This window comes from Colossoma macropomum, unplaced genomic scaffold (assembly GCF_904425465.1).
Source record: "Colossoma macropomum unplaced genomic scaffold, Colossoma_macropomum, whole genome shotgun sequence".
NCBI classification, from domain to species: domain Eukaryota; kingdom Metazoa; phylum Chordata; class Actinopteri; order Characiformes; family Serrasalmidae; genus Colossoma; species Colossoma macropomum.
Window position 1 is genome coordinate 2547602 of NW_023495280.1, and position 26001 is coordinate 2573602.

The 26001-nt window shown below is 36.7% G+C and overlaps 2 protein-coding genes across 7 annotated transcripts in view; both read right to left on the bottom strand.

The window, feature by feature from the left end:
• The window catches only part of LOC118801537 (interleukin-1 receptor type 1), a 45886-nt gene extending 35007 nt beyond the window's left edge, over positions 1-10879 (bottom strand). The window contains exons 1-2 of one of the 2 annotated variants that reach the window (XM_036561860.1): positions 10751-10879; positions 8182-8317 (exon numbers count right to left, since the gene is read on the bottom strand). In XM_036561860.1, coding sequence (XP_036417753.1) covers positions 8182-8242 — 61 coding nt within the window. In that variant the 5' untranslated portion in view covers positions 8243-8317; positions 10751-10879. Of the gene's footprint in view, positions 1-8181; positions 8318-8414; positions 8525-10750 lie in introns of those variants that run through there. The other variant, XM_036561861.1, reaches the window with a different exon arrangement.
• Positions 10880-12177: 1298 nt separating this feature from the next.
• The window catches only part of zmp:0000000936 (interleukin-1 receptor type 1), a 36735-nt gene continuing 22911 nt past the window's right edge, over positions 12178-26001 (bottom strand). For all 5 annotated transcript variants that reach the window (XM_036561856.1, XM_036561859.1, XM_036561855.1 and 2 more), the window contains 4 exons: positions 23768-23913; positions 21966-22109; positions 19966-20133; positions 12178-16298 (listed from right to left, as the gene is read on the bottom strand). In XM_036561856.1, coding sequence (XP_036417749.1) covers positions 15862-16298; positions 19966-20133; positions 21966-22109; positions 23768-23913 — 895 coding nt within the window. In that variant the 3' untranslated portion in view covers positions 12178-15861. The remainder of the gene's footprint in view (positions 16299-19965; positions 20134-21965; positions 22110-23767; positions 23914-26001) is intronic.

The window sequence follows — 26001 nt, forward strand, 5'->3', positions numbered from 1 at the left end:
CCTCAATACCAACTTTGTAATGTGAAAGAGAAAATAATAAGGATTGCACACTGTTTGTTAATCATTCTTCATTATTCACCATTATACAGGGAGATTCACTCTAAAGAGGCCCTGAATATTCTGTAATAACTCTCGCTAGGACAGAGCAATCTGGACAAAACAACGTGCAACGTGCTCCTCAGTATATGGAGCTTCAAACGAGCTAGGATGCCCCTGCGTCGGAGCGATGAGTCGCAACGTTTAACTTTTCGGTGCATGCCCCCGTACCCCTTGACTCAGTCACTCGATCAGGATGGTGTTGTACAGTCAAGGTATGTAGTGTACTTTTTGGTTCAGATTGCTTCATCCTAACAGGAGTTACAACAGAATATTCGGGGCCTCTTTCGAGTGAATCTCCCTATATCACTGAGTGCGTTTACATGCATTTAATATGGAACTGTGCTTTACAACCGGCCAGTAAACTCCAACCCTTCAGACAGCACTGCATTAAAAACAGGCATGTTTCTGTGATGGATATCACTAGAATGGGCTAAGGAATACTTATAAAAATTGTTGTAAGTAAAAAAAGAAAAGGACATCCAGATTGTTGCCAGCATAAAGTTCAGCATTTGTCACGGTTGGGGGTATATTAGTGCACATCTGTGAAAGCACCATTAATGCTGAACACATTTTGGAGCAACATATGCTGCCTTTAGATGCCATCTTTTTCCAAATCACATTCTCCACATGTTACAAAAGTATAGCTATGTGATCAGAGAGTGCAGGTGCTAGGTGCCTGTCTGCAGTGCAGAACTCTTTCCCATTGAAAAAATGTATTTCATTAAGCTCAAAAAACAACAACGATGATCCTGTACATTTACACAGCTAAAGAACTGTGTAATTGAAGAATGGAAAAATTCAGCTTTTAAAACTCGATTGATTTGTGCCTTCAGTCCCCAAATGATTATTAAGTGTTGTTAAAAGGAAAGGTAATGTAATACAGTGGCAAACATGCTCCTGTCCCAACTTTTTTGGAACATGTTGCAGGCATCATATTTGGAATGAGTATATATTTACAAACAGTAAAGGTAGAACCAGGTCAAATATTGTGTTTGTGTATTGTTTTCAAATGAATACAGGACAATGTGGATTTACTAATCACTGCTTTTTTCATTAGCATTTTACATACTGTCCCAATATTTTTGCCATTTAGTAAGTTAAATTAATGAGGAAAGGCTGTCTTGAATACTATGTAATTTCACTTAAAAAAATACCCAGTCACTATAGCATACTTCTCAGCATTTTCTTTTAGCTAACAGAAAGGTCTGTGGTATTTCTTGCAACAGCCTTAATTATCTGGGAAAGGAAAAACCCTCCCTTAACGTTCATACTTCAGGGAAAAGGTCTTGTATGAATGTAAATAACTGGGGGCATAGCCAAGACGGGTGCTGAGTAAACAGAATAAGAACTTTGCTCAGACTCAGCCCAAACTTCAAGACAGATTAAGCTCTACTCCTTCGCCTCAGCTCCATCACCTGCTCATGCAGTACTTCTGCAAGAAAGTGTTAGCCACAATCATATCATGCAGCCCTTCAAAAATATATTTTTTGGGGGGGTTTTGTGGTGCCTGAAAACAACATGTTGGTAGGCTGACACATAAGAAGCAAACTAGATTTAAGAGTCCTTCTGTTTAAATCAGATTTGGTCAGTTGTGTCTGGTGCTTCATCTGGAACAAGCGAAGGAAAGGGTTATGGGGTTTCATCTCATATCAACTGACTCATCAGATAGAATTTTGTCAGCTACAGTCAGATTCAGATAGTATTTTGTTGTCTACAGTCAAATTCTGACAGAATTTTGTTGGCCACAGTCAGATTTGGATTGTCAAGTCACCTTTATTTATATAGCACATTTAAAGATGATGTGTCAGCTAATGCACGGTAAAATAAAATCAAGTCATTTCAAAATGTTGTTTGGGTCAAGTGATATTCAGGCAGAGAATGTTCTGGATTTTTATTCAAGCTTAGATTTTTGTCATGTTTTACCAGTCATGTTTTTGAAACGTTTCAGTTTCAGGCTTATAGGTTTTTCCACATTTGAAGAGAAAGAAGCCTGATCCTGTGTGAGCGGAAATAGCCCTGTGGAGGTGTTGCTGAGGTGGGTGAGATGTGATGAGTGAACAGATTTTTCTATAACGACTTTGCTCAGATCCAAATTTCAAGACAAATTAAGCCAGTTGTCACTAACCTTCAGCTCCAACCCTAATTGACCCCAACTCACCCACCTAATTACTGCCTTCAGAAGTCCTTGATTAGCTGAATAAGATGTGTTAGATTTGGGTTGGAAATGAACCCTGCAGGAAGGTACATCTCCAGAGGAAGGGTTGGTGATCACTGGATTAGGCTGTGCTCCTCCTGCCCTGCTCCACTACCAGTTAATGTTAGAACCTGATTTTTTTACCATTGTTGCCTTATTTTCATTATTTTATAATTTATTTGTTTGTTTATTTATTATTATTCATATTCATATTTTAATTATGGTTATTTTCTTATTAATGTAGTCTTTTAAATTAATTTTTTAGTTTACGTTTTGATCTTATTCTCCTTTTGTTTTATTTTGATTTGATTTTATTAACTTTTACATTTTAGTTACATTTAATGATTGTTTTATATTTTTTACTGTATTTTTTATGTATTTTTATTATTAATGTTAAATTTTTTGTACTTACTTGATTTGAGTCATTTTTTAAAATTTACTTTTATTATTTGATATGTTCTTACACATTATCAATCCCTTGTTCTGCATCAACTTGGCAACATTGTAAATGAGGATCACCCTTAATGTTCTCTGAGATTAAATAAAGGTTGATTGATTGATTGATGTGGCCACCACAATTTGGAAGACATCTTGATTTAGGCATGTTGTAGCAAGGGAAAAACTAAAATCTGTGGTGCGGTAGTTCTTTAGGGCTTTAGTTAGACACCCCTAGAGCGCTTATCATCACACAACACTCATTATGTGGGTGAACTTTCACATAGGAAATCACTGCTGACCAGACTGTACAGACATTTGAAGCTTGATTGTATTACTTCTTGGTAAACCAATATTTTTCTGTTCCCTTTTGTTTCAGTTCATGGCTTTGAACACCTCAGCAGATTGATTCCAGATGCAGATTAGTGTTATACCATGACCAACAGCATGTTTGTAAACCTCAAACACCTAAATACTAACAATCTGTGAATTATATACATCCACTATATTTGAAACCCAATCCTTGTCCATCGGAGAGGTGGGCAGAATTTCATTGTAACCAAGCAGAAGCACCTGATTCCACATGTTTAATCTTACTCTTCTACATTTTATTAGCTATATGAGGTGCTCTTGAAAACCTTCAGCTCCAACAACCCTTTGTAGATAAGATTATTGACTTCTGCTATAGCTCATCTGTTTCTGCACAATCTGTTAGCTGCCTTTTACCCCATTAATCACTGGTCCACAAGGCAGTGTAACACTGAGTGTTGAAAACCACCCGAAACATCCAGCCAAGAGTAGCTCTGATGAAGCACTAGAGCAGGGATCACCAATAGGTCTGTAACAACTGTTATATAATTTGCAATGATTTGAGATAATCACAATTATTTAAGCCGGTCAGTCATTAGATTCCACAATAGTATTAAGCTACAACAAGCAAAACATGAATCGGTTGTGTTATGTTGAGGCAAATAAATGTAAATAGGCCTATAAGAAGGCAGTAAATGCATTTGTTGAGACATCATGGAATTTATGAAAAAGTTCTAACTTGGTACTCTAACATGTTTAGATGGCAGCACAAGTAGTGTTTATTTATTAGCTATGTAGCCAATTCTGATGTTTTTAGCATGAATGCTAGTAAAATAAAGGTTTTTCAAATGCCATGCCCAACTTTTTTAAAACTTTGATTCACTTTAGCAGAAAACATGAATATACATTGTCAAGAGTAACATCTAAATTCTTTATTTTAAAGCATCAAGCATGTAGTTGGTTTCAGGTTTCACCCCAAAAGTATGTTGTTGTCTCGCGGGTGCAGTGTTAAATGATGCTTGCTGCTTCTGGGACTGCGCTCTGTTTTCACATGTGCACAGACTGGACTGTCTGCTACAGTCTTTTCTTCAAATAGAAACAAGGGAAAAATGCTTTCTTTTCTTCTTACTGCACAGTAAGATGTACTTAACATTAAACTTATAGTCCAGGACAAGCTCAGCGGTTTTGGATGTTTTTGGAGCATTTTTTGAAGTTCTAACATACTGTTTCGTTCCTCTATGGACACTAGAGGGGGGTTGTGTCTCATTCTGGGGTACTGAGGTGGACTGAGTGCTTTGAGAACATTCTGCAGGTGGCTGCTTGGGACTGAAAGAGAAGCAATTTACAGCATTCCCCACTGTGAACGTATTGCAGACATGTAATGCAGCCTTACTCCCTTCAGTTTCTTTAAGGAGGAGTTTATCCTACCATTCAAAAACATGTTTCAGCATCAATATCAGCAAATCCACAAACCAGTCTTCAACAAACAAAGGCAGGTAATTATATGAAAACCATCAACCTGAACCAAACTAGCAAAACAGTTTATGCGGCAGCAGCTTATGCGGATAATGAGGTGGAGCTGAAAAGTTCCAAGCAGATCCAGGAAGGGGATCCTGTGATTTTAGCTTCTATACATTTGGTTTGTCTTCATTTAAGCTCTTTAATGCAAGTCATATGGAAGTCAGTTCCTGCCACTTAAAAAAACATATAGCCATTTAATAAGTCATAATAATGAGAGGTTTTCCTGTAATTACGACTTATTATCTCATAGATCTGACTTAGTATTGTGGTGTCAGTGAAGAAAACAACATGAGAAACATTGCGCTTTATAGGCCAGTGCTCTTATACTAAACAGGCAGCAAGGGAGAAGAGCTGCAAGATGCTGCTGATACGACCAAGATAGCAGGCAGGTCACTTCTAGCCATACACTTTCACCAGATGATAGTCACTAACACTGCACTAACTACCCCACAGCCCAGCACAGAATAGCAAAAACAATACAGATGCACATACAAAGCTAACAACAGCAAGTTATTTACAACAAATGCCACCACGAACGTGGCACCTCCCAAGAGCCTCCTTGCATGGCTGCTCTGCATGGCCACGCCTCCCCTGCTCCCACAGCAGAGCGAGCCAGTAGCAGGATGCTACAGTATCTCAAAATTATGAAATCCTATTTCAAAATTATGTCTTCTTTCCTCATGATAATAAAATTCTTTCTCATAATTTTGACTTGCTTTCTTATAACAATGACATCATATCTCATAATTATGACTTAAGCCCTATTTAGTTAGTTTTAGTTTTAGTTTTCCATGGGGAGGTGGAGTAATAAAAGCCTACCTCAGGACATCTGCAAGGTTTATAAGTGATTCGCACAGCATAAGAAATCTCAGTATAAATGACAGAAATGGGAGTGGCTGCTCGATTTATGCGCCACCTTTACTTCAGAAAAGAGTAGAAAAGATCAAAAAATTAAATTTAGCCATCATTTTATTTACTCTAACCATTTACCTCACTGTCTTAAGTGAATGCAGTGCATCATTAGCATCACCATTAGGTTGGGAACTCACAACAGCCACATAAAATGTTTTTTCCTGTTCTGAGTTGAGACATGACAGTAACATTACACATCAGGCTGATTTTAGCCACAGAGAACAGCAAGGCTGAAGTTGGCTTCATATTCACCTGCTTCTTGTTCAGATTTTCTCGTTGCACCTTAAATGGTGCAGCAGTCTGACGCCTCATTTGTTACAATAATAACTGCTGCACTATTTAAGGTGGAACAGGAAAATTCAAACAAGAAGAGAGAGAGTCAAAGAAGTAAACACTTCTTCAAGTGTCTCCATACCTAAGAAACTCCCTTTCCACAGAATATGATAGCGTTTTTACCAACATGTTCATTTGCACGGAACTGTAAGCTGAGGTTATTTTATGGCTTGTTTTACAGAAGGTATAAATGCACCAGAATCTTTACTGACGCAGGAGCGTGCAGTTCGTAAAAATGACTGACTTGGCGCATTCAGACGGGACTACAATCACATTGTAATTACATTACCCTATACATTCATGTAAAACTAACATTCTACATTAGTCGTGCGTCATTCTGTAATCCGCATTACATATTAGTAATTAGTAATAGTAATTCCCATATTAGGAAATATAGGACAAGCTTGATTTCTCTATGGCCAGAATGAATGGGTTTTTCAAAAAATTGCCTCTATCGTGCCCTGTAGTGAATAGAAATGTTCAGATCCTGATATGTTTTGCCCTGTGTACCTTTTTCTCCTAAATATCTTTGGATTCTCTAAATTACAAGGTCATTAAAGAGTTTTAATGATGATATTGCCACATGTAAGTGAATGCTGCTTCATGTTTCACGTCACTAAGCACGAAGTATGAAAGTAAGGCAGGCTACGACAGGCTTCTGACAAATTGTGCTACCTCATTGAAATGTCCTACTATAGCACGTATTTATAGGTAGCCCTACACATAAAACCTCTAGGTAGGATATTTCAAAAGCCTAAATCTCCTTATCAATAAATACGACCAGCGTTAACACTACGAGACTGAAGCCAGCTTTTTGTTTGAATTTTCTCATTCCATCTTCCATTCCAGCAGTTAGCTACCACAGACATTAGCAAACAGGACAAAACAACAATACTGACCTATTGGTTCTGTGGAACAGCAAAAACAAAAAAAAGTTAATATAACCCACCCGTCAGTCAGAAAAAGAGCAACCTCCTAATCCCCTTTCATGCCTTTCAACTCTTGATGAAGTTGAAGTCAAATCCTTTTCACCAGCTTCTTGTTCAAATCTTTCCATTTAACCTTAAATGGCGCAGCAGTTATTATTATAATGCCTCACCATTTAAGATGGAACAGGAAAATTTGAACAAGAAGCTGGCAAATGTCTTTAGCAGAAAATGTTACCTGCATTAGAAGAATAATGCAGAATATTTTCATAGCCTAAATCAGCTTGTAAGGGGGTTAAGCAGTAATATTAAGCTGAGTCTGTACTGAGTACAGTTAACCTTTGCTGGCTTGTAGAGCTTTTCAAAGCAAGCTATTAACAGAACAGAAAGATCTATCGTGTTTTAGTGAGCATCAGATGAAGAACAGATTACTGCTTTGTAACTTAACAGGGAAACCTGTTGACTTCTTTTTATCTGCCCTCATTTTGTACACAGCTGTATACCACACTGGCAGAGCATGCTTGTTTGGGTGTTTTTACAGAGGCTGCCAGTCTAATGACGTCAATTCAGTGCACGGTAGCATTAGCTAACATGTAGCAATATTCATATTTCAACTCTTTAACAACCTTATAATTCAGAGGATCCAGTCGTATTCGAGAGAAAAATGTTCATTGGACAAAATGTATCTGCTCTGGAACATTTTTGATGTGACTGAGGCAATTTCCGAAAACTCCATTCATTCTTCTCATAGAGAAATTCCTTTTAGACCCGGAGTTCCTTATATGGGCATGACTATAAAATGACTACACGACTTCAGCGGTCTATTCAGTCCGAATAGGGCTTTGGTATCTCAAAATTCATATTTAGTATTCTTATAATCTTGATTAATATCTTTTAATAATTAGATCGTGTATCATAATTATAACTCAGTATCTCAAAATCATGATTTATAATGATATTCTAGCTTAGTATGTCGTAATGATTCCTATCTTGTAGTAATAAAATCCTTATTCATAATTATGACTTAGCATTTCATAGTGAGACACCAAGTGATAATTATGATATACTAAGTCAAAATAACCGAATTCTTCTCATTATTAAGACAAATTATTTTCAAGTGGCGAAATCGGCCTTCCACAGAGTCGACTCCCAAAAAAAGACTCGTTCAAAGAGTCGGCTCGTTCGCGAAAGACACACACATGAAAAAATAGCATAAAAACTCCAGCAGACCGGTGTTACCAGTATGACTGCTATGATGTTTAGCTTAGTTTAGGTGTAATCGATCAGAAATAGTTCTGGTTAAAAAAGCAGATTTATTTTACCATCTCCTTCCGCTTTTTCCCCCCTTTCTGACACTTCGTTTCCACTGTCAGTGAGAAAAGCCCGTTCCTGTATTTAACACGAGTCTGAGGTAAAATGTCATTGTGTCAGGATCAGAAAACTAAAACTTACCTTCTGTCTGTGAGGAAAAGATGAGAATCAACGTCAGTTGGAAAGAAACCGTATGAATCATCTTCCCCGTGCTTGCTGCAGCGAATCTGGGGTTTACAGTGTGTTTATCTACTTAGGATCACTAACAGCTCGACTCCTGGAAAATAAAATAATTGTGGAAATGTTAAACCGAATAAAGTCCGTCGAAAAAAACTCCCCTGCACCATTGTACGAAAAGTACAGAAAACATTTACTAAAGACTAAAGAGCAGGAACGTGGACTTTCTGTTTTCTTCGTGGTTTCTCGGAGCAGTTCCACACAACACTAGGGAAGTTAGCTTAGCGTAACAACAGAGGAGTGACAGGAAACTCAGTGGACTTTCCCCTCAGATAAACCTATTTATTCATTCTAAAAATCCGACACGCCTATTAGACAACATTTCAGACGAAGCTAAGTATATTTTTATTCGCCAGCTCCTTGTTTTTATTTTTTCCGTTTCATCTTAAATGGAAACGACGAGACTGAAGACAGCTTCTTTTTCGCCAAATTCTTATTCAGATTTTCCCGTTCCATCTTAAATGGTGCAGCAGTTCATCTCCCACCACTTAATCCACGATTTTATGACTTAAAATGCCTTTTTATAACAAATTATGTTATTCTAGCGCTAACAACACGTGGAAGGAGTTCTCGATTAGCCTTCAAAGTCTTTAAAATTCCACCAAATTTCTTCAGTCCAGTGTTTGAAATGTAAACAGAGTTATTCAGTGTGGTTTTGTGTGAAATTGTTCATTTTAAAGATTTAAAGAAAAAATGTACAGTGGTGGTGATAAGAACCAGGGGTCGCCATGTCCACGACACATTAGCCATTATATTTACTAGAGCCACCAGTGAACCTGTGAGTTTTTAGATGGAATGTTTATGATGATGAAATAGCGGAAAATCTAAAACAACAAGGTTTTTTGGGGGCAATTTTACCATGCACTGTGCATGTAAATTAGGTCTACCCTATTTAAAACATGTGGACCAAAATATTTAGATCAAAATATCCTCAAAACTATTCAAAAACAAGAAACATCAGTCTCAGACATCAGGTAGTATGGTCATAACCATTTCATGTTTCTGTGAGGGAGCTTTTAGAGGTGGATGTCTGGTCTATCATCATGTGCAACTCTGACTGGGCATATTTCTCTAGAATGGAGCATTTCACACCAGGCCACTGTTAATGGATCTTAAACTTTAACTTATGGAGAAATTTAGGAAAAGAAAAGATTTAAAGGGACAGTATCATGGAAAATGATTTTTTTTAAAAATATGAGATTTTGATGTGGCATGTAAACATTTAGCTCACATATGAAAAAACAGCCTATTTTGAATTCACTGTTTTTGTGAGGTGGCAAAAGTTAACACATTTATATTTGTCAAGAGCACTTTAGGCCCGCCCACTTGTACTGAAGTTATAAGGAGTGTTTCAGCCAAGAATGCTTTTCAAATGAAGCGCAATACAGGGCAATCAGAAGAAAGATCATTTACATAGTCATACAGGCACAGTAACAACGACAAAAACCTAACACAAAACTTGATAAGTGGACCATAAATAAAATATGTGGTAAAAATGTATGCATATATGGGCCCTTTATGATACCACAACTAAACAAACCTCTGGTCATAAAGAGGGCCTCATGAACACAGAACACTGCTAATTAAAGACAAAGTGATCGCTGTGAACTCTTTCTATTGATGCCAAATATAAGAAAAGAGCATTTGTGGCTTAAAAGGAAATTCCACAATTTTTTTGTTTTGTTTTGTTTTTATATAAAATTGCTTCAGAATTTAGTCATTGATCTGTGTAGTTGCTGTGATTTGATGTGAAACAGTTAATTGTGGGGACTCCTAGTGAACCTACACGTGTCTTCTGAGTTTTAAATGTAATTTTGATGATGGTGAAATAGTAGAAAATCTGAAAAAGAAAAAAGTGGGTACTACTTTGCCCCTCTGTCATGAATGTATTTGAAAAAATAAATTTTAGACCCAAATCTTCTCAAAACTTTGCTCAAATAACGTCGCAAACAGGCATATTTTTTGCATCTGAAAAGACGTTGTTAAGCATAATATATTCTCGTCGTCTAAGTATCTCCATTTTGTTTCAATTTTTATTTTTCAGGTCATGAGCTCAACAGCTCACACTGAAAAGACAAATAGAAATGCTCCACAACTGCTTGGAATAATCTCTTTCTGTAATCGCTTTATTCTCAATCTGTAATTTCTTCACATTAACTTACCTAAACTTACATCGTCCCCTGAGTTGCCATTTTGGAGATGCTTGTTTTTCTTTAGAGCAATGATATGTGAAGTATGTGTATTAAACAAGACAAATACTATTTTTTTTAGCTTTTCTTCTTCGTTTTCTGTGAAGCAGCTGTAAAGTTACCATTTTGAAGATACTTGCGTTTCTTTGGACAGCGATAATATGTACAGTAGTTTTAAAATCAGTAGCGTACATGACTATTTCAGTCTTTATCCACGCTCTTCTGCTACTTAACTTGATTGATTAGTATATAGCAAAGCAACTAGGTTAATTCAAGAGTCTCACCTGCTCCAGCATATGTGGATATTAGGGATATTGGCGATGCTCCCTGCTCGGCTCTCAGTCTCAGAATAAAGCCCTCAGTCTCGGCTGCTCATGTTTTGCGTCTCGGGTTTTTCCGTCACCTCTCTTTAAGTTTTTTTTTTTCCAGTGAAGCAGCAGCAGAGATGCTGCCGCTTCATCTGAAAGCGGGTGAGGAAGCCTGCGGTTTTGTTTTGCGTGAAAAATCCGCACAGACAGTAGCTGCAGTGTACGCTCCATTCAAAGGAAGGAATATAAAAGAAAGGGGCTTGAAGCTGTGTTACTGTGAGTTTTATGTGGGCTCCTTTATTTCCTTTATTAACAGTATGTACTAATTCTATATCGGCATGCTTTATAACCAGGTTATAAAAAACTCCAGAATATGACTAATTTGTTTCGCTCCATGATTTCTGTTTGCTACTGACCCAACACGCCATTGGCAATGTGTGTGTGTGTGTGTGTGTGTAGGGGGAGGGGGGCTGATATCAGTCCTAGCTTGAGAAAAGCAATAGTAGTGAGACTTCGTAGAATAGCTGGAGAATAAGAATAGTGGAACTGCATTTAACTGTATGACAAAGGGATTTTAAGAGTGCAGGGACGCTACTACGACCAGAATAATTGCTGTTTTCCATGTGTGTGTATTTGACTCGCTGGGTCTTTCCCCGTACAGTCTGACACTCTTCTACAGCAGGCAAAAATAACCACTACGTTACATTCAGTGTCACTGCAGTGCTGAGAATGATCCGCCACCCAAAATGCCTGCTCTGTGGTGTCCTGTGGGGATCCTGACCATTAAGAAACAGGATGAAAAGGGGCTAACAAAGTATACAGAGAAACAGATGGACTGCAGTCTGTAATTGTAGAACTACAGAGTGTACCTGTATAGTGAGTGGAGCTGATAAAATGGACAATGAGTGTTCATATGTATGGTCACAAAACTGAAAAGTCAATGCTAATTTGTATGTGTTAATTACAGTGGTCAACAAGACCCAACACACTGCAAAATAAAAAAGGCTGTAAATGCAAAAACGCCTTCATCAAAATGACAACATAAATGCTACAAAATAATAACATGCACTGCTAGTTCGTAGATTCTCTGTAAACTCAGAAAACACTTTCATCAGAATAACAACACCAGCACGACATTTCACAAACACAAAAAACATATGCAACTTCAGAAACAGCAGTCACATAGTCTTTATGAAATAACCCCTGAAGAATCTTTTTTAAGAGTGTACTTCTAAAGCAAGATGTAGTGTAAAAATGGCCTCTTCATGGCATAAAACAAGACAGCCAAATTACTTTTAGAAAATCAAACTGCTAATGAGACAGCATTCTTTGGGGGCTGGCCAGGGTGCCTTGGTCAGGCTGGAGATTAGAGCCTTTGACAACAGACCACTCTTGAATGACTGTTCACATCTTTACCCTTTAATTATGCAGAGATTTTGAAAAATCAGTGGAGTACCTTTTTAATACAACAAAAAGAATACTGTATGTGACAAATGAAACTGTTTTCAACATGCTTTTACAGTACAGTTATTTGATGCCAGTTATTACAGCTCTTCCTCTTTCTCCCTAACTATATTCATATTCATAATTATAGGGGTATTTTCCTTAAATATTTATAGCAACATGCAGAGCAGACTAAAAATGTCAATGACACACAGTGGAACAAACTGCCATTTTAATAGGCCTGATGATAGAGGATTTAGATAACTTTGATGATAGAGATAACTTTTCACTTATAAAATCTTGGAAACTTGGATTTTGACCAGAACGTTTACATACAACTGTATATACACACAAATATAGCTCCATTTATGTTTTGTGTACCATTTTATTATCATCTTTCTAAGTAAAATTCTGCTACATTTTTCTGCTCCTAGCATCAATTAATAAAGTCACTTTGTGCATTTCTGTACTATGTGATGTGAAAAGTCCTCCAAAGAGTCTGAAAATAAAGAAGAATGAAAACTGAAGACTTGGTTTTTCAGGTAGATCCCCAGGTGACGGCATCTTCTCTGATTTTGGATAATGGACTTTGACCCAACAAAAGTTTCTTTATGCAAACTGACTCTTTTTTGAGCCATGGTGATGATACTGAGCACAACACAACACAGCTTTGGAGTGCTTGCTGTGGTTCTGCAAGAAGCTCTCCAAACTCCACAGTGCCCGATTTAATCACAGTATCCCCCAATTCCAAATCCTAGAAATGCATGATACATCAGCAGCTGATATATTTTTTGCTGAGAAAAGTTGAAACGTATTCTTGATTATTATTATTGATCCTAAGTTGTGGCCAATAATTATTACTGATACTTTGGCATCCTTTTTCTAGATTGACTGGGTTCTGTAAAAGCACATATATACAAACACAGATGCTGTTTTGGGTTCAGCCAGGCATGTCAACCGTGCCACTATTTTGGGGCGGTCAACACTGCCAGACTGATAGTGACAGTTTAAGAAAGGTATTGTCCAAATTTACACTATTTAAAGAACATCTCACTCAGTAGGTTGGATAGGATTATATAATGATGCGAAGATTTTTTTGCTTTAATGTGACACAGATCTGATTTTCATAGAGCTGCGTGGACACGCAAATCTGATTTTTTCAAATAAGATCTGAGACACTTTGGCTATATTCATATTATAAGCCTCACTGCTCAATTCTGATATTCTGCTCTGATTCAATCTTTCTCAGACGGTTCACATTTGAATAGGTTAGTGAGTTAAATTTGTCATTAATGTGAACAAACCTGCATCTTGAAACGATTTGCATGCGCACATCCTAATCAATAACGTCACATGAACAAACAACAAGCATCATGAACAACAAACTAACCAGCAGAACAAGAAGTTCATTCACTCTGATCAACTCTCATCATCATTATTAGATCAAGACGAAGGTTAAAAGGCTCAGATGCTTTTGCACAATGTATTGGCACTAGCTTCAGATTTGGCACAGCTGCCTTGATTTCTGATCTGAGCGTTCTCATTAAAGTCGTCCCTCACTGAATTTGTGTCTGATCTAGGACCACATGGGACAATACTTCAGATCTGAATAAAAAAAAAAATCAGGTTTGCGTGTCCACACTGCTCTATAAAAATCTGATCTCCATCACATTATGGCAAAACACTGGATTCGTGCAACTTCAGCCTGCTAACGTGAACGCAGCCTTTGTAAGTGGTCCTAGATATCCATACATATCTTATTCGCAGTTACAACCTTTATGACAATCAGATCTGAACTCATGCTATTTTTTAATGCACATGCACTGTCATTCAGTATTACAGTGATAGCAGGGCCAAACCTGATGTTAGTGCTAATAAACACTACAAAAAAAAGCATTTTCAGCTTCATTTCACTCCAATAGTGAAAGGCTGAGAATCTTGGTGAGGAAGGCTCATTCTGCTGGTTATTTTGCTGTTAACGATGCACATGGTTCATTATTGATTAGGAAGTGCACATGCAGGTCGGTTCATGTATATTACTGACAGATTTGAATCAATTACCTGTGTGAATATAAAACACTGAGTTAGAAAGATCAGATCTGAGCAAAAAATCAGATTTGAGCAATGAGGCTTGTAATGTGAACTAAGCCACAAATTACTTTTAGTTGGTTAGATGGTTTGCTTTTTAATCAACATATTTTAGCTTTTTATTTACAACAAATAGTGTTACACATGTATGCACCCCATTTTGCACTGAATGCTCCAGAAAAACCCAAGATATTCCAGGCTGTTCAGCTTTAATAGTTAGCCTATTTCAGACACAGAGACAGATTATAGGATTTCTGTTGATCTACGAAGCAGTGATGTTGTGGCTGAAAGTCTATTTGTAAATATCTGCTTAGCTATGTGTTTTTATATTAAGAGTTTCACTAAACGGAAAGCCAAGCTTATACTTCATTGCAAGTGAAATAACGTCAAAAGGTGAACACAAATCTCGTTCAGGGCTGATGCCTCAGCAAGGTTTGCCAAAGTCTGATACAGAGTTCATTTGTTTCTTTCTAACCCCACACAAATCAGATAAACCAATTAGCCTGTTAGCTCTGTGTGGTATGGTGGGGTGAAATGAGTGACTAAGGACATGCTCAGCTTCACTTTGAATGTCAAAACTGGAGCCAAGCATGAACATGGAGTATTTCTGAAACATTTTGTTAACTGTTTTAATATTTTTCACTAAATTATCTTCAGTGTTTCAAAATAAGGGGTGAAGTGCAAAGTCATAGCTGGGGAATTTCTTTTAGCATGCAGTAATGGGTATGGCATTTTTTAAGTAGCCTCATACTCAAGTAGCCTCATACTGGATTCATAGTTTACATTACATTCATTACCTCAAAATATTAAAATAATTTAAAAGAATTTAAATAATCTGTTTATGATACCAGTATCAACCACTATAAGGTCATAATTATCAATTATTGCATCGGCCCCTGAAATTCCATTGGTGCATCTCTACCCAATTCTATTTATTTTTCATGTTGACTTCCCATCTACCTCATTCCTACTCACCTTCTCACTTTTGTAACTGGATTTAGGGCAACAAAGTATGCCAAATATTGAATAAAAATAATTGTATTCATTTTTGATAGTACTTTTTTAAATGTAGCCCTACTAGTTGTTTTTTATGTTTCAACTGATCAGATGTCTGTAAAAATAAATATTGTGACATAACATGTATCATGAAAATAATCACTTGAAGTATCGCAATATTATATTTTTGCCATATCACCCACCTCTACTGAAATCTTTTGGAGCTGCTATGCACAAAGATAAAATGAGAACACACAGCTGTCTACCATTAGCTAAAAGTATATATGGTATGCTCTTCGGCCAAAAATGACCACAATGTATCTCAAGATGCAAAGCTGCCCAAGCTCTACAGTTTTGTACTCTTGACTCCCTAGAGTCAAATGAAAAGGTCTGAGGTGCTTCCTTTGAGATTTGGAATGCCCTTCAAGATGTCTGGGATTCCCCCTGATGCTAACTGCAGAGGGGACTCTTGGAGTGCCTTTCTTTTTCCATAATAGGAACACAGAGTATGTAGTCTTCTTAGTCTTTGGAAGATGGCTGAACCAACATGGGCCTTCACTTCACAGGTTCAGGAGCACGTTCCTCTTTGAATGAGGCTTAGCTTTGCCCCTCACTGGCATGTGGTAGCGCACCTCCCTCCAGAAGCGAGGGGGCAAGTTGAAGAAAGCAAGAGGCTTCTCTGTGCTGCTGTCTTTCTCCATCCCCCTCTGGCCTGACCATGTAGGCCAGCACTTCCACCTCCTTCTCTTATCCCAGGCCTGCACAGCCCCCTGCTTCTCCCGGAGCAGACGGACCGACTCTGGGAGACTGGAGGGGTCGCTGACCTCACTCATCTCCAGCAGCGCCACCTTGAGGGAACCTTCCACCAGGGCCCGGTGCAGGCCCATCTGCCGCTCCACCCACTCCACCCCCTCCGGCCTGCACAGTGACAAGTTTGTGTAGAGCAGAAGCAGCCGACGGCAGCGGCTCAGAGTGTCCTCCACCACGTCCACCACAGCTAGAAAGAGAAGGTCAGATAGGAGGTGTGTAAATGTTTGACCCCACAATTTGATTTTATTAAAATTCTTTCGGAAACGTTTCAGTCCATCATGAAATCTAAAATTTCAAACAAGGTAATCTGTTTTTTGCCTTTTTTCACATGCTCATCCCAGAAATGATTACAACTACAATAATGCTATTTTCTCCTAGCCTGTCTATGGGTTTCAAGTGTTATATTAGTACTAACTTAACCCACCCTGGCTTCAATATTACCCTACTCAAACAGAATAAGTTTGGACATCTTTTTTTTCCTCAGATAACTGAACCCATTCTGTCTATTCCCTCTCTGTTTTCATTCTGGTATGCTTCTCTTTCTCTATTTCTGTCTGCATCTGATTACTGAAACTGTAAGATAAGAAAGTTGGTAAAGTCATACTGTGATTCATCAGATCTACTGTAATCATTTTATCAAGCTAATTTTGGGTCACAGTGAAGTTAAGGTGATAGAGATAGATTAGTATTACATTCTGTGTTTGATTTTTGGTGTTGTAGTTCTCACCCTCTTTCTCTCCCAAACAGTCCAAAGCTTCCCTAAATTTTTTGAGCCTTTTGCAAAAATGACCATTTAGTAAATATGAATATATTTGTACATAGCAGAGAGGATTTTTTTTTCTCCCTTACAAAGGTCCCTCCTGTCTCTATATTTTGTGTATATTTAATATATTTCAGTTTCAGTATTTTATTGTATGTTTACTTTCTGTAGAGTGTGCCTCAACACAAGCATTTCAATGCATCAATGTCCTGACATGTTGTGCAAATGACAAATTAACTTGAAACTTGAAACTTAAAGCTGACAATTTAGTAGCTACAGATTTTAGTGATATGATAAACAATCACATAATGTGGGGTGTCGTGTACTGAGAAAACCACTACTGTAGTGAGAATTTTTTAAAAAAGGAACCGGTTGCTCTTTTCACAAGAGTGAAGTTGGCTTCATATTTGCCAGCTTCTTATTTGACTTTTCCGATCCACCTTAAATTATGCAGCAGTTGCCTTAATAGACCATTGCATATGTGTCATCATTCTGTAATCAGCATCATTCTCTTTTGCTCATATATGGAACTCTGGGTCTAAAAGGAATGAGAAAAAAGGAAGTTTTGGAAAACTGCATCTGTCGAATTCTATGATAATCAAAAATGTTTCAAACTGATAAATTTTGTCCTATGAACATTTTTCTCTTAAATATCACTGGGTCCTCTGAATTACAAGGTTGTTAAAGAGTCAAAATATGAATGTTGCTTCATGTAAGCTAATGTTAGCGCACACTGAATTGACATCTTTAGACTGGCAGCAAAAAAAACATGCAAACCAGCATGCTTCACCAGTGTGGTAGCCCTATAGGCTATCAAAGATAAATAGATAAACCACAAAGTGATATGACTGCCATCGGGCAGTGCTACTGAGCATGCGCATATCGTTAGTACAGCTTAGTAACTAAGAGTTTTAACTGTTTTATTGTGTATATTGTTTTCTACATATTACATCAACCTCTTACTTTAAAAAGTGAGAAAATGCAGTTTATTGTCTATGAGCTGTTGAAAGAGAAGTTAATGAGTTTAAAACATCCATATATCTTCACACAGCTTCTTTATTGTTATCTATTGCAAGGCACTGATCCTACATTGTGGTCTGATCACTGACCTTTATCCAAAAACATGTTTAACACTGGTAAGTGAGGGACAAAGTTTAGCTTTGGCCTTCTTTGAAACATTCTGCAGTCAAAGATGCTAATGAACAGGCTAGCAGTATTAGCCGCAGCACAAGGAAGCTAGCAGCAGCTCAGTGCATCCTCCACCACAGCTAAAAAGAAAGCTGGAGTTATTCTAGAAAAAGAAAGCTACATAAAAGCTATATATATATGTGTATATATATATATATATATATATATATATATATATATATATATATATATATATATATATATATGTGTGTGTGAGTGTGGCTGAAAATGGCTATCTAGCATGTTCTTAACATGTTCTCATGAGAAAGTTAAAATTAATTTGTATACTAAAGGTAGCACTAAAGAAGGAGAGACAAAAGTTTAAAATATCACTGCTGTGGGAACATTTAAATGTAAATGTTCCCATAACAGTTTTTAAATTATGGCAAAACAATGATCCAAAACCAGAGATGTTCAAATCCATTTTGTAATCACTGGTGGTTCAAATCCACTTTGTAATCACTGGTGGTTATTAAGGTGCAGATTTTGGAGACATACACCCAAAACTATGGCCTTGATTAAAAGGAAATCAAGATTTTTGAGATCTCACTAACAATTCTTTAACATACCAGTTCTATATAGAGCAACATGTACATTTACTACATTTACTTCTTAGAAAGCAAAACTTACAACTTATATAAAAGGAGCTCAGAGATCAACATAATCACCTGTTATGCATTTATAAACAAATGTATTAATAAACTGCTTTATGAAGTATAATATATACAAACAAAATATATTTAATATACTTATTATATGTTATACATTTTATTTACAGATCAAGCAGAAAGCAACTCCTTGACCTGTGCTCTGAATATATATTCAAATATATGACAAACAATAGAAAAATATTGCTAAAACTGAAAATCAATCCCACAGTATGATGATATCATGGTGTACTCATATATGTGATGTATTGCCAAGCCCTACTTACAATTTACTTAAAATGTTTGTTGCCATTTACTCAGTATATTGCACACCTCCCACTAAGGAAGCGAACCATATGCAGTGCTTTTTGTCAATGAGGTGGTTCGTCTGAACACTCTGAAACTGAGGTGTTAAATGCAAAAAGGTCAAAGTCAAGCATGTGGCTGAGCTGCTGGAGAGGAGACTGAGGTCAGAAAATCTTGCACAAACGCAATCGCAAACACAACTGCAAAAGTACTGTGAAGAGTCATCAAAGAAGATCATGAAGAAAGGAAGATAGCAGCGTCAGGACACTGCAGCCTTGATGTGTGCAATTACACATGGCTACTATAGCACTGATAAAAAACTATTATTCCAAAACCACAAAACACGCACTCACAAAATTACCAAAATAAAATCTGAATTTCAAACTTTTGGCTCATTTTCAAATTGTATTAATTTATGTTTTAATTCAAACTGCTTGAGCTTACAGAAAAATAACAATAAGTTCCCTATCCCACTACTGTTTGATTTATATTTCTCTGGACAGGGTTGGGGGATGCAGTTTGGGCGGCCCTGGTCAATTTCCATGTTTTTGTTTATAGTCTTAGTCAATATGTCCTCTACAGAGAACACATTTCAGTACATTTTAATGCACAATTACTGTGTTTTTGCTGAATTCAACACACTAAAAAAACATAAAACGAATGACATAAAAAGGATTAACTTATTTTCACTAAGCAAATCAAAACATGGAATTTGACCGAGAGTGTTAAAACTTTTGCAAACCACTGTGTATATTAGATATTTCTGATAAAAAAGGGCTCTGTAATGAATAGAGCCTGATGCTCGATCCATTTCATTATGAAGAAACACCAATAAATGCATGTCAGTGAATGTAACCATGCATTCGTAGAAACATAAATAAGCAGCAAAACCTAAACACAGCAAACTTTACATTTCTCATCCAGCATCGTATACTGCTTAGGAACAACTTTACCTTGTCCAGGTATGCTGTCCCGGCCCAGAATGAAAAGTCTGTACCCGTAGCACCCCTCTAGAACTTGTGGCAGGGTCTTCACTGCAAACATCTCCAACAATTCTTTGGAGGTGTCTTCATGGAACCGCGGATACACGACATATGCATCATACAGCTTACCATCACCATCTAAGGGCGAGAGTGATAACAATAACCTGTATTTTTTTGTTTGTTTAGCACAAGAAATGTTATTTTTTATACTTTTTCAGTCACTAAAAGGTGTGGATTAAGGTTAGTTCAGTAATCACCTGCTTCAGTAGTCTATACGATAACCACAGCTTTGTCTATCCCTTGTGGCCAAAAGATATACTAGCATGAATTAGTTTTGCCTAACATCACATTTTGAATCTTCTGAGTATTTGCCAGGTATTTTCAGATGCAGTCATCGTTTTTGTAAGCCAACATTAATGCTAGCCCTTAGCACTATCAAATAACTTGGCAAATGTTTTTTAAGCTAATGTTAAAACTTAAAGGCAATGTGAATCAGAAATCATAACAAGACATAAACCCTTAAGCAGTAAAAAAAGGTTTCAGAAAGTTCAGAAAACAATCTCCTATAGAGGGATCCGACAGCAGCATTCAGGAGAACTTATTTTAACATTTAATTTAAAATTCTGGTGCACTCTGAGGCTAAAATACAAGGGTAACTGCTTTGGAGTTATTTAGTTCATTGAGTTTAAAAACTATGCAAATATGACATGTCTAAATTTTGTACTGTTTTCTAGATATTTTGATTTACTTGTTAAAAACTGGTTGCTTACCACATCAAAAGGACAAAAGGTCAATGTTCATGACAGCTTCTTTTGAGACCCCACATCTATTATAAATTGAGGCCATTCTAAAAACTTCACTCATCATTTGTGTCCATAAGGGGAACAGTGCTTGGATCCCGATGATTACCACTGACAATGTAATGTGTAGATGGCAGTTTTGGTCTCACAGCAGTTACAGTCCCTAAAAACATTACAATACCTTATATTGTTGGTTAATATTATTTTCCCCCACCCGTTGATGCACAATGATGCAGTCAGAAATCAGATGTTTTAAAGGCAGACAGATGTCATTACTCTTATATGGAAGATTATGGGAAAATAAGAATTTTGTCTTTTAAATTATATTACATGATGAACCACCAGGAACATAAACTAACAAGACAACCTACATCCATTCTGAGGCTCTTATGGTTACTCTATGTCATGGAAAGTCTAAAGATTTTGTGTTCCTTAATTTGTTTTTATTAAAAATATAAATTATTTTATTATTTCAGAACATTTCATTTAATAAATTTAACTTTGATTCTATGGGCATAATGAGCATATGTTGTGTATTTACAGACCACTGACCTACTTTCTGTTACTGACTCTGGCTCAGCACTATAAAAGACAATGTTAATGCAAAGTCTCAGTTGTAGATAGAGTTTGTGTACATCAAATTATAAATTAAGCATTATTAAGCATTATTATGATGAAATTTTTTTTCTGTTAAATGACAGCATAAAATGTAACAATATTAGATATAGCGAGTTATTTAAAGGAATAACAGCTGTATAAAGGAAACCACAATTTCATTTCTCTAATGCAGGTGCTGTTAATCATGACACTGATATTTCTTGTGTGAAGGCCACTCCCAACAATGTATATCATAAAAAAATAATAAAAAATTGAAAATGGTCTGTACTACAAAACAAATTCCTGCTATTCTATTTGCACTCTTATTTTTATCTCCCTGGCTGGAAAGTCCAGGCTGTCGGTGGATGTTACAAAATCAACACATACATGTCTGAACATGACTCTTTCCTGTTTTGTGTGTTGCTGAGGAAGCTGTTTGTGGTGGCCTGTTCTATCTACTCAGCGCTTTTTCATTTCGCTCTTTACACAAGTGTTCAAATAAATAGGAAAGGCCCGGGGGTTAGGGTGGTGGTGGTGGGGGTGGGTTTGCTTGTTTCCTGTCGTGCAGCCTACCTGTGCTTTCATAAAGGAAAGGACAATGGGTCCTAAAGGCTAGTGCGAGCTCCACCTTAAACATGCTGTACAGAAAGACTCCCATCATGAACAGCAGAGCCAGCATGGTCAGCAGGAGTCCAATTGGAAGACGCAGATCCGGATCTGTTAATATATGAGAGTATATCAGTATATACATACACACACATGCATACATACATACATGTGCTTGGACAAAAAAACAAAACCACATTTAATCCTGTAAATTCTCTGTACACAAAACAACAGTGAGTAATCTCATACATAGTAATCTGTTAACTGCAGAAAATCTGATTTTAGCAATGTAGTTCACTACAGTAATCTGATAAGGAGTTAACTCTGGGTTTACATGAGTCACTCACAAATCTGATTTCTGTGTATGAATTTGATTTATGTTCACCTCCTGCAGTTAGCAATTCACAAACAAACTCGCAATCTGTGATGGAACTGTTTTCTGTTTTCATTACAATAATGTATTACTTGAATTAATCAACCGCCAGGTCTGACTTTTTTTTTTTTGCTCATTCAAAATTCTATAGTATGGATGATTTTGCATTGTTGAAGCTTATTTTTATTACAGTATGTTTCAAATGCATTTGTAGATTTGTGCCTATAGCACCTCACAAGTATGATGTCATAAAATATGGTGTCAAAAAGTGTTAGTAAACAAACAAAATGATTAAAGTATGAAAAACATGTCAAATACATATACTTATATATAAAAAGGCAATAATATGTTTCCCAAGTGTCATTTCATAATTACCTCAATAGAAGGTTAAGGATACACCACTGTTTTCCACAAACAGGTTATATGCTCAGCAGTTCATAACTCAAAAGTAACTCATGCATAATATTCTCTACAGCATCAAAACAGCTTTCTCAAAACAGTGCACCCTACTGTAAAACACAGAAAGCGCATTAAGCACAGTGCTTAAATGGAGGAGGTTGACCATTAAGTGTTCATTAAAGACTGTGACTGGACAATTAACACCTTAGATTCTATTTTTTGGCACTGCTTAACAATGTTAAGCCAACGAACTGTTTGCAAAAAAAGTGACATGACTCTTAACCAATTGATGCTTAGTAATTGCATCTAAGCTCAACATCAAAACTATTAACAAACTTTATTATCTTTTGGCTCTACAGTAAGCCAAACTTACACATTTTAGAATGATGTCCAACAATAAATAAGGTTAAATAATAAATAAAAAATGTTAATATCAATGAGCAAGCTCATTAAGTTAGGTTTTCTTACTGTCGCTAATGACTGTTAGCTTGATAAATTAAGTAAAAATGGCCACACAGTGCATACATTCATGATTAAAAAAGCATTAGATAAATATAAATGATCTGCTTTTCTTTGCATTGCTGTTACTGAGGCTTGATTTTACCTTTTCTACAATTCTAGAGAACGGTGTGCTTTCAAATTTATCCTGTTATTACGTATAACTGACCATTCAGCTGACACCCTTTAAGCCCAGTCATTCACAGAAAGATAACAAGGAGTGTTTCAACAGAAACTGCTTTTTGAACAAGGTGCAATACAGGACAGCCAATCAGAACAGAGCTCATTTACATATATCCGTCTTAACAAAAACAGCCTGTTCAGTTCTAGGCCTGGCAATGTTCATGTATGAATGAATGTCTGTTTCTGATAAACTCAGACAAACCTTGTAAGTACACTTATTAAAATATAAAAAATGCAGATTAGGGGCTTTCAGTATCATATGAGTGTCAGTACAGAGGCAGAGCCTTAAACTGATGAGAGCTGTGTGTTTTCTGACCTGCAGGCTGTAGTTTGAAGTAGCTATCAACGTTTCCTCGACTACTGTATGCTACACAGTTGAAGAAGACGTTGAGATCTTCTGGCAGCACTGAAGAAAACTTCAGGGTGCGCTCCAACCAAACGCCTTCTGCCACATGACTTTCACTGTAAGGAGACAAAGATTTTTGATTCTCAACATGCAACAACAACACAAAATAAAGATGTGTTTTTATCTTTTTCAGTTGAGTGAAGTAACTTGCGTAGCTAAAATGCTTTCTTCACTTTGACCTTGATTGACTTAACTAATGCATTTAAGGTACAACTGTGAATGTATAGGCTGTTAGAAAATGTTAGGCTTGGAACTTGACAAATGCTGAAAAAATACTGTCAACATATGTAATGTACAGTGTGTACATTTCAGTCACATGACCTTTTTCAAACCGGATATTCCACTGTTTTCAATGGAGCCTGGACGGAAAATTCTGCCACAGCCAGCGACAATGTTCCCCAGGCTGTAGCAGTAAGCAGAATGTTCCAGCAATAATAATAATAATAATAATAATAATAATAATAATATCTTTATTTATAGAGCACTTTTCATTGGCAGCTCAAAGTGCCTTACAGACAGCTTGATAGTATTAGAAGAAACTATGAGTATTACTTTAAAATCAAATAAGACAATGACACAGATCAGATTAAAAAGATGAATACCAAAGAGACACAGAATTTTAATTGAATGCTAAGTTAAAGAGATAGGTTTATTTATATGTTTAATGTTCATTAAAGTGAATACTGAGCCTGACTGTCTAATAAAAAAGTGAATTGAGCTCCACAGTTTAGTAGCAAACATGGTGATTTAAAGATGGACTGAGTATTACACAACAAAAATAAAAGAGTACGGAGCATCCTACCTTTCTCCACCTTAAATAAACAATCTACACTGCTAAAGCTCTCCTCTGATAATCATCGTTTTACACCGGTAACGCTGTAACCACACCAACATTTGTGAAGCTTCATGCTGCCATTGGTTGCGTACTTCTATGAGACGCAGAACAATGCTTTTCAACGCAAACATGAGAATGCAGCATATAAGCAGATAAAAGGAAACAGTCACCTCAGATGAAACATATAAACAAAGTTAGACATTATTGGTAGATGATTCCTCACTACTGTCACAACAACACATGCATTGGTTTTATTACAAGACATCTACAGCAGACATATTTATTATTATTTTTATTATTATTATTATTGTTAGCAATAGCAAGTAAATTAGAATTATTAGAAAAGCTAGTGGTAGAAACAAGTTTATCACAGTGGATAAATCAATAAATTCCATTTCAAAAAAAAAAAACAAGAAAGAAAAAAAAACACCCGACAAAGGACAGCAGCTTTAAAGATCTGGGCGTCACCTACTCATTTTCCTGCCACACGTACAGCACAGCACTAGTGGCTTCCTTTCAACAAACTTTTGCCACTGCTTCCTCTCATTTCTTTTACAACTGTTTATGACCAGCAGGAGAAAAAGGAAATGTGGCAAAGATCTGTTTCTACAGCGGAAATGACCAGCGTTGAAGACTTATGTGTTTATACAGAGTGAAAGCCTGTGTTATACCAGCTTAGAGGTGGGCGATATGGTCACAATGATCTATATCACAATACTTCAAGACATTTTCACGATACACATTCATCACCATACATTTCATTTTTCTGAGATTTAATAAATTGGAACAGACAAAATGGAACCTGTAGTGCCACATATATATTTACTATAATAATAATAATAATAATAATAATAAAACCTAAACTATAATTCTAAACTAAATATTACTGGTCTCTTTGTATGCAATTAGTGTTCTTTACAGACGATACGTGCAATATGATCAGAAAATCATATTTGACGTAATTTATCACAATAAGAATAAAATATTGCCATATTGCCCATCCCTATCCCAGGTGTTTGCTATGTCGATAGGCCATTGCTCTGGAATCCCAGGTGTTTGCTAAGGTGTTGCTAGGCCATTGCTGTGGTATCCCAGGTGGAGGTGTCCTTTGTGACACCATTTGTGCCAGTTAGATTTGAATTTAACAAAAAACAGAAAACTCAAAAAGCCCAAACACACTATTCCAATATAGGCTCTGCGATCCTACAAAGCTTTGTAGTTTTAGCCCGAAAGCTGCAACCTGCAACTCGAATAATGAAGAACAGTAAGCTGGTTTTGTCAAGCCAATGTAACAAGACCTTACTGCACT